Genomic DNA, 16,880 nt, shown 5'->3' on the forward strand with positions numbered 1-16,880 from the left:
CCATACACTAATCATGTATATATATAAATCATGATCATATATAATTCACAAATTATAAAATTTACAATACATAACAATACGGAGTACGATTAATACTAACAATTTATAATCAAACAAATCTAAAAATCAATTAAGTTCGTGTATGTGATTACATATAATAATAAGAGTAAACAAGCAACTCCAAAATGACAAGTGTGATTACATATAATAATTAATATGATCAAACAACTCCAAATTAAAGGGCCGAGCATGATTACTCTTATATTATTTATTGAGGTGAGTTACAGGGGCGTAACTCTTTTTCTTTTAATTAAGAGGGGTAGAATGCGATATAATTTCGTGCTATTTACCTCATTTATGTTATTTATTGCTTGAGTTTGCATGATTTTGCTCATTATTAAACTTTCTCAAACTATGCCTTGATTTATATAATACTTTCCTTTCAAAAAAAAAATAATAATAATAATACATTGTTAATTGGGTTTGAATAAGGGCCTCGATGGTTCCAACTTGTATGATTTAATTTGGTTATAAATTATTGGTTTGAAACTTTAATTTAATTGAACTAGTTTTCCGCTGTTAAATTCTGAAATAGTCTTAATGTTTGAACACGTGGCGGTAGCTCGTTAGTAATTCTCTTGGATTTTGCTCAAGGTATTACAGGTATTACGTGGGGTGTTACAGTTTTGGTCTAGCCGGTATTGGGAGGTTGGGGTTATAGTGGGGATGGATTGGCATTGAGAAGTGAGACATCCCCAAATTAATGCGTTAGTTTTATTTACAAGTGTCGGTCAATAGAGCACGAGAACGGTGAACTGGTAAACTCAATACTAGCTATTGGACTATTTGTGGAATGGTGGGTTGAAAGTTGTGTTCAGGTCCCAAATGACACCTTTGGAAAACTGCCAAGATAGTACTCCATAGTCCATACTATAAGAAGCTAATTAGCTAAGGTATTTGAAGTACTCCATGTCTCCATATAGTCCATAGTCCGTACTCCATGGTCCATACGATTAGAAGTCAAGTTATTTAAAAGGCTGGGTAGATGATCAAAATTCAAACTCTGTGTTACATTAGCTTTGATGTTATATTAAACGGATCATCTCAACCTAAAAATTAAGCTTATGGTTAGTCGATAAATTTTTGTTAGTTCATCTAAATTTGTCCAAAAACTTTAAATTTTTAAACTAGTTTTGTGATAAAATAGCCCATGGTTTAACTTTGTAAAAATTCATTCACTCAACACAAAATCTTTCATTTGTTTTTTTTTAAAAAAAATACTAGTAGTTTAAAAAGGACAATAACCCATAAACATGACCAAACTGTATCGTCGCAAAGGCCGTGGACTCTTTCTACTTGAACCTACTTACTACGAGTCTACGAGTACCTTGGCAATGTAATTACTTGTAGAGTTGTAGGTTAGAAGCGCACTTCCTTACGTCACTAATTTCAACATTAGACTAATTAGAATTAGAGTACTTTGTATTTTCTAGAGCTTTAGGCTTCGTTTATTTTGGTTGAAAATATTTTTCTAGAAAGTAATTTTCCTCTATCTATCTACTCCCTATTTTTCTTTGTTTGTTTTGATACAGTAAGCGATGGAAAACGATTTTACTAAAGAGGAAAAATTGCATTTGAAAAAAGGAAAACTGTTTTCCTTTAAAAGGATGCATGCTACATTTTCCTATCCACTCTTTACTTCTCCTTATACTCTCCTCCCATCCTCCTTTTTATAACTTCATTTTTCCGTTTCTCCTTCAATTTCCCTCTAATTAAACAACTAAAGAAAACTTTCTTTAAAATAATGTTTTCCATTTAAAAATGATTTTCTACAACAATGGTTAATCCAACTATTCAAACCTCTTTTGTCAAAAAAAAACTATTCAAACCTCAAAATCCATCCATATTAACCCCCCTTTTTATTAAAAAATAAAATAAAATAAAATAAATAAATAAGCACACTGGATAATCCGATAATTTTCTTAAATACATAACAAATACAAGTATTTTACACCATGTTAATGTATTTTTTTTTTTTTTTTAATCTAACAGCTATTTACACGGACTTTTTTGTCCATTAATTTGTAATTTACGGAGTAGTTGTTAGATAGTAATCCCTCTGTTTTGTAATAATCATTACGTTAGGCGACAAACAAACAATGATCACATTATTATTTAATTTTATTTTTCGGAAAGATGATTACTACTCGGTACTAAATAAAAGCAAATCATTACAGTATTGACAATCCGTCATATTTGACTAATTAAACATTAACACTAATTCTACAAATAATTACTGTCTTAATCAATGAAAATGGACTGTCCAAGCCACAAGTCTAACAAGAGAGTAATTTAAACTAGTCCTCTATCTTTGGGTCTAGTGGTGGCATTCAAGATTCTTGAAACCATATAGGTCCAGTGTTCAACTGTTCAATGAATGGTGAAAACCCAACAGTAAAGTACCGTACTGTAAGACTGTAAGTATAAGATGGAAAGATCAGAGCCAAGGAGCAGCAGATACGCCATACAAAACAGACTTGCGTTGCGACCTCTAGCCACTAGTAGGGATAAAACGAGTTAAACGAGTAACTTACGTGTTCTGATTTATATGGTCAAATTTTACCGTAAATCTTTAATTTCTACCTCCGTTTCATATTATTTGCAATGATTAGACTACTTTAAATCATTGCAAATAATATGAAGCGGAGGTAGCATAAAATTCGCTACTCAGTACAAAGTATATATACGGAGTAAATAACTAATCTATACGGAGTAAATATTACTAAAGTAATAACCACTGACATCATCCCTTTTTAAATTGTACAGATGTCAAGTTGTGGTAAAAAAAAATCGGCTAAGTCAATTGCAGATAACATATTCTTATTTTTATTTTTACTTTTTTAAAACCTCCTTAAATTATTAAATTATATTTACATAGTTTTTTTTTTAAGACAACTATTATATTATGTTATACTCATTATTATTTTTTTTTACAGTGTTATGGAGTTATGAAAAACTATCCGGCTTCCAAATATAATTACTCCCGGTTAACGAGCACTCTAAATTGTATAATTTGCTTAAATTTTTGGAAAATTGGTTTAAAATAATACTAACTATCAACGGTAAGTGCAAAATAATACGAACTCAACTATTTGCTATTATTATTAATACCACCTTTTGTGTTATATGTGCAAAATAGTAAGTTGACCATCGGAAAAGAATCTCGAAAAATATTTCGTCTATATTTATTATTAATTTTTTGTTTTCTTTTCTAAATACATATTAGGTTAACAATTTTCTTTACAGTACAATCCAAATCCCTTAAGTTTTTTTTTTCAAAAATCAAACTGTAACACTTATTAAAACACAAAGGGAGTATTAGAGTTTTTTTTTTTTTTTTTTAAATGTCAATTTCCTTTACACTGCAATCTAAATCCCTTAGATTTTCTTTTCAAAAGTCAAACTGTAACACTTATTATAACACAGAGATAGGTTTTTTTTTTTTTTTTTTTTTTTTGGATTGTCAATATATTTAAATTATTTTTTTTTTATCAAAATACATGTAGTAATTCTACTACCACATAATAGTAAATATGGTAATTAAATGCATTATTATTTTGATATAATTAGTTTAAAAAATTATTTAACATCCAAAATTTTCCCACACTATTTTGATTGGTCAATCTGTGAAAATTTTGGATTTTTGAACTAATATAATCAACATAATAATGCATTTAAATACCTTATTTACTATTGCCTGATAATGAAATTATCGTAGGTATTTTGAGAAAGAAAAAAAAGCCTAACAAAGGGGTGGGGTATTATTAATTTGGATTATAAAGGAAATTGTTACATGATAATATAAAATGTATTTCGAAAAGAAGACAGAAAATTCATTAATAAAAGTATTATAATAAATATACACGAAATATTCCTCGAAATACATTTTTGGTGACCGACGTATTATTTTGCACATACAGTGTAGAACCACTAATAACAAGTAGTTGAGTTCGTATTATTTTGCACACATTGTTAATAGTTGGTATTATTTTAAGTCAATTTTTCTAAATTTTTACCATCTTCAAAATTATTTTGATCTAAATACTATTGTAATTAATGGTTATGTTTCTATAATTTTTTTTTTTATCATATGAGGTACATATATAAAATCTATTTGTTATATTTGCACGGTCTTCGATGTGTTTCTTTGACTACTACTATCTTTGGCATATATAAGTGAAAAATTATAAAAAGTTGATATTTGAAAAATATAAACTAAGATGAATCTAATAAGATCCTCCATAATGATTTATTTCTTTTGTATAAATCATTAAGTATTTATTTTTTCTTTTTTATAAAAAATTACTCGATCATCTTCTTTTTTCTTTCATGGATAAAAAATTACTCTTCTTTTTTTCTTTTTTCTTTCATGGCTAAGATGGTACAAAGTACCATAATCAAATTAGATATTGAATCAAGTTTATACTGAGTATAAGTGTTACCTTTGTTTCTAAAAGTTCGACTAACTCAATATTTATAGATAAAAATAAAATAAATTTAACCATATTTAATTATATGATTTATACAATAGAAATAAATTTGTATGTGAGATCTTATTAAAAACCTTTTATTATAAAATTTTGAAATATCAACTTTTTATAAATTTCATTCACACATAACAAAAATATATTCCATGGTTAAAGATGTTCATAAAAAATTAATTGTTTAAAAACAAAATGAGTTAAACTTTCAAAAACAGAGATAGTATATCATAAAGAGTCACGAAAGAGGAAAAGTATATTTACTCTCTCTTATTCTACCCTCTCTTAATCCACTCTCTCTTACTTCGTCTTCTACCTAACGTTTTTAAAGTTTAATACTTACTCTCTCTTATTCTACTTAACTTTTAAGAATGAATGGAGTATTTTACTTCGTATATCATACCAACTCACTTAATATTATTATTAGAGTATAGTGCAAATCCTTTTTTTTTTTTTTTTTTTTAAAAAGGGCACACTGCAACTAGGAGGAGAAAATTTAAATTTTCAAAGTCGAAGATGTTATTATTACAACTTTACAAGTACGTAGTATAAAGTACTTTTGAATCCGCCAAAAATTTGCATAAGAGCATTCCATCAATGAGCATTTTTTTGCTCATGAGCAAAAATGGTGAGCAAAAATGGTAGAAGATGTTCCCCATCAATGAGCATATTGAAAAATGCTCATGAGCAAAATGAAAATTGCTCATAAGATGAGCATTTTTTAAGATGAATAGTAATCATGTGGGGTCCACAATACAAGTAAAAAAAGGAATTAAAAATAATATAGTAGAGAGAAATATAAAAGGGTATTAGTAAAAGTAAGAGAGAAGATGTACTAGAGAGATAATGGGGAAGAATTTTTTTTTTGATCATTGGTGGGATAAAAATATAATCACAAAAATGCTCATGGGTTGAAAGAGAGAGAAAGTGGGTAGAGAGAGAATGAGGAAACCAGCTCTAATTGCATTGATCTGTAAACCATAAACACTAAAAAAACTCTCATCACGTGCCTTTGATTAGGATGACCCATTGCAGTGTGCAGTATGTAAAAAAGTATAAAAGTAAGATTCTTGCTTTATAAAAAAAAAAAAAAAAAAATCTAATTCTTTTAGGTTTTTTTTTTCTCTTCATTTAACGATAAGGAGAAAGGACCTTATCGAAACTTAAGGCTTGTTCTCATTGACTGAACTTAGCTGAACTGAACTGAACTGAACTGAATTGAATATTTTATAAGAGAAGGAAATTAGGAGCTAAACTGAACTGAATTTCAACGTAAGAGAACAGACCCTTAACCCTTACAGTTTTTTTAGTATGATATTTGCGAATCAAACACTTTAAAAGTAAGGGGAAAATGATAAGGAATCTCCACCCTCAAACTGTCTCTAATAGAGATTAAACCTCCAACCTCAAAGTTAAAAGGTATAATATTTTCTACTGGATCAAGCTTAGGGTATGTTCACATCTACTTAATTTCAGTTCAGTTCAGCTCCAATCAGTTCAGTTTAGCTCTTAATTTCCCTCTCTCATAAAATATTCATTTCAGCTCAATTCAATTCAGTTCAGTTCAGTAGCTCCAATCAATTCAGTTCAGCTCCAATCAGTTCAGTTCACGAGTTCAGGTCAATTCAGAAAATGTGAACAGCCCATTAACTTGGTATACATATGGGTATAGTACATACGACTATATGAGTATATTACGGTGTACCAACTACTCGTATTATTATACTCCCTCCGTTTTTAAATACTTGCTTCATTTCTCCATGCGCGGAGTTTTAGGAGAAATTGGAGAAAATAATAAAATATAAAGGTAGTGGGGTAATTGAGAAAATAAAAAATTGTAAAAAGCAAAAGTAGTGGAAGAATAGGAGGAGAGAGGGTATTATGTTGGTTCCACCAAGTGTGAGAAATGAATTAAATATTGTAAAAGGTTTCCAAAAAAAGAAATGGAACAAGTATTTTAAAACGGCCGGAAAAAGAAAGTGGAGCAAGTATTTAAAAACGGAGGGAGTATGAAGTTTAAATAGAGTATAATCTTTTTGTCCAAGCTAAGAATAATTGATTCGAAGTTTTTTTTTTTTTTTTTTTAACAAAGTACTAGAATCGTTTTTTAAAGTGGCCCATAAACACATATGAATATATGATGACGTAAAACTTTGATCAATAATTTGTTTAATTATCAATACATATAAATTATTATAATTGAGACAATTCAACAAGTACATACCCATAACACACTATGGCCTTGTTTGGCAAGTGGCTATTGGCGGTTGGCTGGTTCACTTGGCTTGTTTGACCAGCTGATATGTTTGGCGGTTTATAATGGCTTTTGAAATTGGCTGTTAAAGCTGGCTGTTTATTGGTAAATTAATTGTTAGTAGTTGGCTATTTATTAGATAATTTGTGGGCCAACAAGCCAAAAGCCAACAAAAAAAGCTACTCAAAGCAGCTTTTTCATTTTGGCTTAAAAGTCAATTTTTTCACTGGCTAAAAAGCCAATTACCAAACACATTTTTTGGCTGTTTGACCTCATAAAAAAGCCAAAAGCTAAAAGCTAACAAAAAAGGCCACCTAAAAGCCATTTACCAAACATGACCTATGTATTTTTTTTTTCTTTAAAAAATAAAATGATATGATTAGATCAAATCAGACCAAATCACATCTTAACTTTTTTTTTTTTTTTTTTTTAATTTATGTGTATTATTTATTTTCATATTTGAAAAGTACATATTAATACGAATATAATAACATCTCGTTTGATGTTTTTTTATCTTACGAATTATTGTACTAATTAAATTAGGATAGAATTTAGTTAAATCAAAAAATCATATTAGAGTAGACTAGATCAAACCAAATAATTAGATCATGTAAATTGAACTTAACCAAATTGAATAAAAAAAACTGTGAGGGTCATGGTCCGATCAAGTTCCTTCTGATTGATTACCTTACAAAAAATTGTCATGCATTTTTTTTATAAGTGTTAAATCTTACTCCTTTGTTTTAAAATACTTACTTCACTTTACATTTTCAGTCGTTTTTAATATTTGCTCTATTTCCTTATTTGAAAAGTTTTTACTACAATATTTAATTCATTTCTCTCAACTAATGAGTCCAACCTAAATCATAATTCATCCGAATCTTTTTAGTTGACGCATTCAATTTAGACACACGTGTTAAGAAAATTAAAGGAGAGAAAATGATAAAAACAAGTGGGGTACACTTAAAAAACAAGGTATAAAACTTATTTAAAAAGACAACGTGTCAATCAACTAAAAGTAAACTTCCTAAAAAAGAATACATATCAACTAAAAAAACGAAAGTAAGTATATTTTATTAAAATCTTATTCTTTCTCTTCCAAATCTCTCAACTACTCTACTTTTTGCATTTTTTTTATTTATTTTCCCACTTACTTCACTACCTCCATATTTTATTACTTTTTTAAATATATATAAGCTCAAATTCCACGCATAGAAAGATGAAATAAGTATTTAAAAACGGAGGGAGTAATTCACCACCAGGCACCACCCCTTGTCCCTCTCAGTAGTATTTATACTATGAAGTATCTCATATTTTCTCCAAACTTAATCCTCAATATCTAAAGACTTCGTAGTCAATTATATTAGTCTCCCTCGTTGCTACGTTCAACTTCGATTTCTTCATCGTTGGTTAGCCTTAATTCTCTTGTTCTTATTCATTCAATACCACAAATATACTTGTTTTTCAAGTTTAAAGTGTATTGTAGTAAGTTGGGATATAAAGGGGTTAACTAATTGTCTTACTAACCAAGATTTGAAACTCGATCTAAAAGTGTATAAAAGAATTGTCATTTTATAGTTTTGATTTGCGTATGCTTAGAATATTTACATAACAATATTAAATCTAGATTATTGATAGTCACTCCATATTATATTATTCCCTCTATTATTTGATATGGTATACTATACTCATTCCATTTTTGTAAAAACGGACATGTTAATGTCGTCAAATACGTCAACCGTTGATTAAAGTATGAACTAAATCAATCAACAATATTTTTAGTGTTATATAATCATTGCATGCAGGAAAATGGACACCGACCTAATTCCACAGTTTTACCAACCCGAAACAATGGAACAAGTCGTTGCATCCTTTGATGAACAACTAGCTGGTGTACTACTCGGTGATGACGACTTCTCTTATCCTCTCTCAGTCGACAGCAACACCTTTTATCCTCAATGGGATATTGGTTCCGACCTCCTCCTCGACCAAATCATTACGCCGCCTTGTTATGCTTCCGCTATCAACGACGACGACAACAACAACAACAACAATAATGAAAGTGTGGAGACTTTGATAGGCTCGGGTGTAGTCGAAGAGCCGAGATGGTTGAAGAAGCGCAAGGATGAGAGCGCCGAAAAGCAAGCAGCGAGTAGTGGAGGTAGGCCGAGGAGGAAAAGACAAGCAACTCAAGTGTATGATCACATCTTGGCTGAGAGGAAACGACGGGAAGTTCTTAGCCATATGTTCATTTCACTGTCATCCATGGTTCCTGGTCTTAAGAAGGTACTCCCTAGTATTACCTTGTTTTGTCCAATCCCTTCTCAGTTCTCACTCTATGGTGTCGTGTGGTGTACAGTGTACTACTTTCCAATTGTGACTTTATGCAATCACTTTTGTTTTCCCTTTTTATCCTTTACAATTGCATGGTCTTATTAAATTCATCACTCTTGTTTGACCATATAATACTCCGTATGATTTATATGTTAAGCAAAATATTGTCATATGGAATCTCGTTGGAATCGTGAAATAAAATTACTTTCACAATATCAACTTTTTATAAGTTTTACTCTTACGATTATAAATATTTAACATTTAAAATGTTCTTTGAAATGCGTAATTTTATCCTTGTTGCAATATTAATAGACAGAGAAGTATGATTTATGATGGATCCACTAGGTTTCCAAATAAAGTAATGAAATAAGTATTTAAAAAACGGCCAAAAATGTAAAGTAAAGCAAGTATTAAAAACGAAGGGAATATAAAATAAATAAAACACATATTAACATTATAAGATTTTAAACTTATTTCTTGTTTTTTTTTTAAAAAAAAAAAAATTGTAACAATTTGACTTTTACACTATTAATGTGTTTCACTTTGACGGGCTATATTTAAGTAAAAATATAGTAGTCGTGTGAGATTTTGTTAGATTCATCTCGTTTTATATAATAATTTAAATATCAAATGTTTATAATTTTTACATATTGGTAATTAAATATACTAGTATTAACGATTATAAACATACATCGACAAACGTACAAAGAGAATTGTTGCAACTATAAAAAAAAAGGGAAATAATAATAATATTGGGACAATCATTAAAATATGTTTATTTGTTTAGGCTTTCCCAATATTAACTCTTAGAAATTAAGAATGATTATACTAAGGGCATGTTCTAATAAACTGAATCAAGCTGAAGGCTGCTGAACTGGCTAAATTGTTTATGAAAAAAGAAAATTAGGAATTAAAATGAATTGAACTGAAATTAAGACGAAGAGAATAAATCATAAGTGTAACGTTATATGTATATGTATATTTGACAGATGGATAAAACAACGATCTTAGGAGGCGCAATCAAACACATGAAACAACTTCAAGAGAAAGTAAATCAACTTGAAGTGGCTGCTGCTGAACTAAATACTACCAAGTCTATGGTGGTGGTTAAGAATTATAAATTGCCATCAACGAACGATGACAATGACAATGACGACGATGATGAAAATGGTTCTTCCTCTACTCTTGTCGACAGCATTAGTGCTAGTGGTGGCAGTGGCAATGGTGGCTTCAGTGGCAATGATGGTAGTGACAACAATAATGGAGAAAATCTTATTAATAAGAATTCACTCCTAGAAATTGAAGTTAAGATATCAGATAATACCCTTCTCTTAAAAGTATACTGTGAAAAACGTAAAGATATTATATCTGAGTTGATTGCAGTAGTGGACAAGCATGAGTTGAGCATTACTAATTGCGGTGTCATACCATTTGGAAACTTGACCCTAGACATTACCATTGTTGCAAAGGTATTTCTCCTTCTTATCTTACCAACAGGAAATATGAGAAAAATCTATTTTAGAATTAGAATGAGTTTGGTGAGATTCGACCCCCTAGTTTTAAGCCTGAAAGTCGAAAAATTAACCAATTACTTTAGCCTCTTATTTCAAACATTAAATGATTAATATGGACCTAGTAGTAAAGTGATAATAAAAAATATATGCAGGTATGACATACTCCATCAATTTTCACACTTCAATAATAGGGCCTTAGTGTCGTGGTTTGTTTCATTACTTTTAAATACTTAATAATTGGGTCCCTTAAAAAAAAAGAAAAAAAAAGGTTTTAATCATTGGGTGAATTGAGTATGGAAAATTTTATACTCAGTACTAGTAAATTTTTTCACTTGTGTCACATAATTAAACTTTGTTTGATTTCCTGCTTTAAATTATGCAGATGAAAGAAGGCTTTAACAACAATGTGAAAGGTTTTGTCAGGAGTCTTCGCTCTGCCCTAGAGTCGACTAGTCCCCAATGTCAAGCATCAGAAATTCAGAATGAAGATTGTGATGCATAGCTTGAAAAAGCTGGTTCGTCTTTAAAGTATTCCAAGGACGGTTCAACATACCCAGGTCATGGCCCGCCTTATTATGCTATGCCCATAAATTCTTAATGTCAATTGATGCATTTACCAAAAAAAGAATGGAGAGTGCTCTTTCACTTTGTTAAGCCCACGCTTCTTTGTATTAAATTATTGTCTTTGTTAAATAGAAATTAATTGATCGATTTGGTTTCATTAATCCCGGGATGTTAAGCATGAATAAGATCGTGAATATTATCTTAGCACTTGCTTGCTCATCGTAAATTAGTACTTCGTATTATGTTCAAAATAAGACATAGGATGATAAGACGACAATGCTAGCATTATGGATAAGTGGATTCAAGCTAAGACTGTTTAGGGTCTAGTTTGTTTATAGACCCCCTCTTTTTTTAAATATTTGCTCCACTTTTTATTTGTGGTCATTTTAAATACTTATTCTATTTTCTTATTTGAAAAAACTTTTACAATATTTAATTAATTTCTCTCATCTATTGGACCAAATATCAATCAAATTTTATTAATTTCATAGTCTTCCCTTCTAACTCTTTCCACTACTTTTGCTTTTTACAATTTTTTATTCTTCCACCAATCCCATTACTTCCATATTTTATTACCTTCTCCAAAAACTCCGTGCAGGGAAAATGGAGCAAGTATTTAAAAACAGAAGGGGTATCATGCTAGAAAAACAGGCTTTTATTTCATGATATCAATGAGGACTAGCTCATTTTTCTCTGGCAAACATAAGGACATTGTCGTGAAATCAACGACTGGCCTGACCTTTGTTATGGTTGATATAGAATCCTATGATTCTAAATGCTCTGTAATTATACTGTATATTACTGGTCAAAGCGTTTATTTATCTTCCTTCAATTCTCTGATTATAATTTCAATTGAAAATACTATCTCCGTTATATATTTAGTTATAATTTTGGAATACTTTATATCTCATAAATAATACCCCAAAACTTCATTTTCTCCAATAGTCCAATGTTGGAATTGATTAGGTTAGATATTTACCTATTTATTTTTTCTATAAAAGAAATTGTCTTTTCCTGAAAAAAAAAAAAAAAAAAAAAAAGAAATTGCCTTGAAACTAGGATGACATATTGGGCCATAGTGAACAATTTTTGAACCAAGTGTGTTGGTTACCAATAAGTCTATTGTGCACCCTGGTCCACCTAGGATAGCTGGACCACAGACGATTGTTCAGATTTTATTACCAAATGTTCAAAAGTATGGACGTGGTGCAGTGTTCGGATTTTTTTTTACAAAATGTTCAAAATTTGCAATTGTTCAGATTTATTTACGGAATATTTAAAAGTATAGGCATACATTGAGATTGTTCAGATATTTTTACAAAATGTTCAAAATTTGCGAGGTTTAGATTTTTTTACTTAATGTTCAAATTTTGCAATTGTCCAGATTTTTTTACTAAATGTTCAAAAGTGTAGGCGTAGTCATTGTGATTGTTCAAATATTTTTACTAAATGTTCAAATTTACGATGTTCATATTTTTTTTACTAAATGTTCAAAATTTGCAATTGTACAGATCTTTTTACTGAATGTTCAAAAGTATATGCGTAGTACATTACGATTGTTCAGATATTTTCACTAAATGTTCAAAAATTTTGATGTTCAGATTTTTTAAAAAAAAATTTTAAAAAAATATTCAAAATTTACAATTGTTCAGATTTTGTTTACTAAATGTTCAAAGGTATCAGGTAATCGATCATAATATAACAGATACGAATTGATCGATCGAATTAACTTCAACAAATTCAATTGATATTAGAACAATGATTTCATCTACAATTTCATCTCAAAATCAAAAAAAATACGTACAACTTAACGAGAACAGTAAAAACAATCAGTTAACCGATTACGAATTGAAATCAATCAAATTAGCTTTCACAAATCCAATTGATATTAAAACAATTATTTCATCCACAAGTTCATCTCAAAATCAAAAAATAAATTAACATGGATCACAATGAGTTCATAATAACAAACCTGGATTGATATATTTGGGAATTTAAAATTGTTCCATCACGTTAAATGCAAAAATTTAATGGAAAAAAAAAATCAAAGAACAAAGGAGAGAGAAAATAAGAATTTGAAAAAAAGAAAACAGAATGAAGTAATTCAATAAAGAAATAAAAATATATTAGATTAAAAGAGAGAGAGAGAGTGAGAGTTTCTGTAAAAAAGGAAACAAAATTTTGTAAAGATGGTGGGAAGAAGAAGAGAATGGAGTTGTGTTTCATTTATACAAGGTTGTGTTTTAATAGAGGTCTAGCTATTTTAGATGGACTATCACTAGGTGAAAAAAGTAGAATGGCACCGCCTTAATGGCACCGGTTCTTCAAAACCGGTGGCAAAAACATGGGTTAAAGTAGGCGGGTTTTTTAGAAGAGGTTTTTGGCACCGGTTCGGTTCAAACCGGTGGCAAAAACCTTTTTTTTTTAAAAAAAAAAAAAACCCTTATATATTTCCCTAAACCCTACCCTCCCCACATACTCGGCCTCCCTCCTCGATCTCTTCTCTATCCTGATCTCATCTAGCCTTCTCTCTTCTCTCTCCTCTCCTCTCTCCTCTCCCTAAAAAAAACCCCCTTGTTCACCTAAACACCACCGAAGACGACCACCAACACCACCACCAAGTCCAATACCCAAGACCACGAACAACAAAGAATCTAATCAAGATGGGTTTGATTTTTTGGGTTTAATTTTTCGATTTTTCTGGGTTTGTGTTTATTGGGTGTTTTTTTGGGTTTGATTTTGGATTTTAATTCGAATTTTCTCTGGGTTTCATTAATTGATTTGAATTGATTTTCGGATTTCGATTTTCTGGGTTTATTGCATTTGTTTTTTTTTCGATTTCGATTTCTGATTTCGATTTTCTGGGTTTATTGCATGTGTTTTTTTTTTTCGATTTTATGGATTTAAATCGATTTTATGGGTTCTTGCATGTGTTTGATTTTGGATTTTAATTCGGTTTAATTTTTCAATTTTTCAGGGTTTATTTTTTTTTCGATTTCCATTTTTTTTTCGATGTCTGGGGTTATATTTTTTCTGGGTTATTTTTTTTTTTTTCAATTTCGATTTCGAGGTTGGATTTTCTGGGTTTATTGCATGTGTTTTTTTTTTTCAATTTCGATTTCGAGGTTGAATTTTTTTCTGGGTTGATTTTTTTTTTTCTGGATTTCATTTTGATTTTTTTTTTCTGGATTTCATTTTGATTTTTTTTATTCCGATTTCTGGTTTATTATTTTTTTCTAGGTTTCAATTCAATTGTCATACATTTGAATTTCTGGTTTGTTTTTTTTTTTTCTGGGTTTGAATTCCTGCTTTATTTTTCTGGGTTTGAATTTTTTGGATTGAATTTCTGGTTTTTATTTTGTTTTTCGTAGCTTATTTATATATATATTTTTTTTTGTTTTAATTGGTGCAGGTACATCAATTTAGATCTTAAATTGAAGAATCAAGGTTCAAGAATATTGATTTAGATGTGTAGGGTTTTTTTTTATTTATATTCTAATTTTTTTTTATTTACGAGTATATTGTAATTTTTTTTGATATATAATGTAATTTTATTTATTTATTTATATGTTGTAATTGATTGTAATTTTTTTTTATTATATATTGTAAAATTTGGATTATATTGATTCAAATTCGTCAGATTTAATTGTGATGTTCTTCTTCTTTTTTTTTTTTTTATTATTTAATTGTGAAGTGAAAAATGACAAAAAAAAAATTTATATATATAATGGGCATTTTTGGCACCGGTTAACCGGTGCCAAAAACAATGGAAAAAAATTTTTGGGCCATTTTTGGCACCAGTTAACCGGTGCCAAAAACTATTTTTGCCACCGGTTTGAACCGGTGGCTTTTCATGCTCGTAATTGGCACCCCTTACTTTGGCACCGGTTCAAAACCGGTGGCATTGAGGGGTTTTGAACCGGGGCCAATTACGTTTTTTCACGTAGTGTATGGTCCATAGAAGAATTTGTATGTTGGTTAGGATTTCGGCCTGCCCTTTAGATGGGCTTTTATTTTTGGTCCAACAGATAATAAAATGCTATATCCTCTCTTTCGTAATAATTGTACCACTTTTTATTTTTAATTTATTCGTTTCTTAATAATGCAACACTTTCTTCTCTCGAGTGCAACTAGGCGCATAACTCCAACTTCCTCTGTTCTTTTTTACTTGACCTGTTTCTTTTATCACGATTGTCAATGCAAATCTTTCACGATCAATAACTTAAATCCTCCATAAGTAAAAATTATAAAAGTTATATATTATGATAGTACTTATTGAGACGAATCCAAAAAAGATCATACATGAATATATTTTTTCTTACATATTATTCACAAAATACGGTCAAAGGAGAGGTGGTGAATAGTGTAAAAGTCAAAGCGGGTCAAGTAATAATGAACGGAGGAAGTATATGTTTAGGATGCATATAGAAAGGTTAATTGGTAAATCTCTTTGGTTTTTGAGATTTTTGTTTTATTGCTAGTGGTATTTTAAATGTACCATTATACTTACATTGGGATTTTTAATGTACTACTAGAGTATAAGCTATTTTAGTAGTACTATTTAATTATTTATAGCTATTATAGGTAACAGTGGTACAAATATTGTACCACTAGGGAAAAAAATCACCACTCTTTTGTCATATAACTGCTATTTACTTGGCATGTAAATAGCAGCTATGCGCCAATACTTAACATCTTCTCTCTTCGAATTATATTTCTAATATTTCGTAATAAAATGCTACTAATATTTTACTATTTATCTCTCTTACATTTTTAATATTTTTTATATTTTGTAATAAAACTCACTAAGCCCTCCTACATAAGTGAATTCCTACAATACAAAGGAAGTTATGGAGTATTTCCTAAAAAAATACTAATTCCCATAATGTCAACCAAACACTTTTATTTACCAAAAAAAAAAAAAAAAAAAAAAAAAAAAACACTTTTACACAAATTTTATGCGCAGGGGAAAAAACTTTCCATGACATATATGATTTCATGTGGGAATTTATTCCATGATGAACCAAACACGCACTAAGGGTCTGAACTCAGCTGAACTGAAATGAATATTTTATAAGAGAAGGAAATTAAAAGCTGAACTGAGCTGAAAATAAACGTATGAGAACAGACCCTTAGAATATTGAGCTATTTCATTTGATAATGCTTGTCAATACATTATTCCAATTAACTACTCCGTAATACCTTTTATTATATACTCCGTATTTTTTATAAGATAATATCTTTTATCATTAATATGCAAATACTTGTACCAATTGAGTGTTTGTGCAATGCTGATTGAGGCTGCAATTGGTAGAAAAGACCGCGTGTTCGATCCAACACAATAACAATTGGGAGGGAATTAAAACCTAGGTAATCATCCAAGCCATAAGTGAGTGAAACACACACACAAAAAAAAAAGGTAAATTTTTTTGTAAAACAAAATTGATATTGAAATTATTAATACGTTGACAAATATTTTAAACTCAAATCACCAAATATGTTAGGATAGATATTATACTCCGTATTTATCATGTTAAAATAACCTATAGAGTAATAAAAGAGATACAGAGAGAAGGTAATAAATTGTCTTCTTTTGATAATTCCTCCAATGCCTCAAAATAACTCTAGTTCTAGTCAATATTTTTCTTTGAATATACTCAAAATATACAAGTA

At 29.7% G+C, this 16,880-nt stretch overlaps 1 protein-coding gene across 1 annotated transcript; it reads left to right on the forward strand.

The window, feature by feature from the left end:
- The first annotated feature begins 8,134 nt into the window (after window positions 1-8,134).
- LOC145638505 (transcription factor bHLH25-like) lies at window positions 8,135-11,280 on the forward strand. The gene is made up of 4 exons (XM_081689483.1): window positions 8,135-8,204; window positions 8,601-9,081; window positions 10,119-10,598; window positions 11,026-11,280. Exons 2-4 carry the CDS (start codon window positions 8,605-8,607, stop codon window positions 11,143-11,145), a joined length of 1,077 nt encoding a protein of 358 aa, XP_081545609.1. The 5' UTR covers window positions 8,135-8,204; window positions 8,601-8,604; the 3' UTR covers window positions 11,146-11,280.
- The last annotated feature ends 5,600 nt before the right edge of the window (window positions 11,281-16,880 follow it).

Source organism: Chenopodium album, chromosome 7 (assembly GCF_948465745.1).
Source record: "Chenopodium album chromosome 7, dcCheAlbu1.1, whole genome shotgun sequence".
NCBI lineage: Eukaryota > Viridiplantae > Streptophyta > Magnoliopsida > Caryophyllales > Amaranthaceae > Chenopodium > Chenopodium album.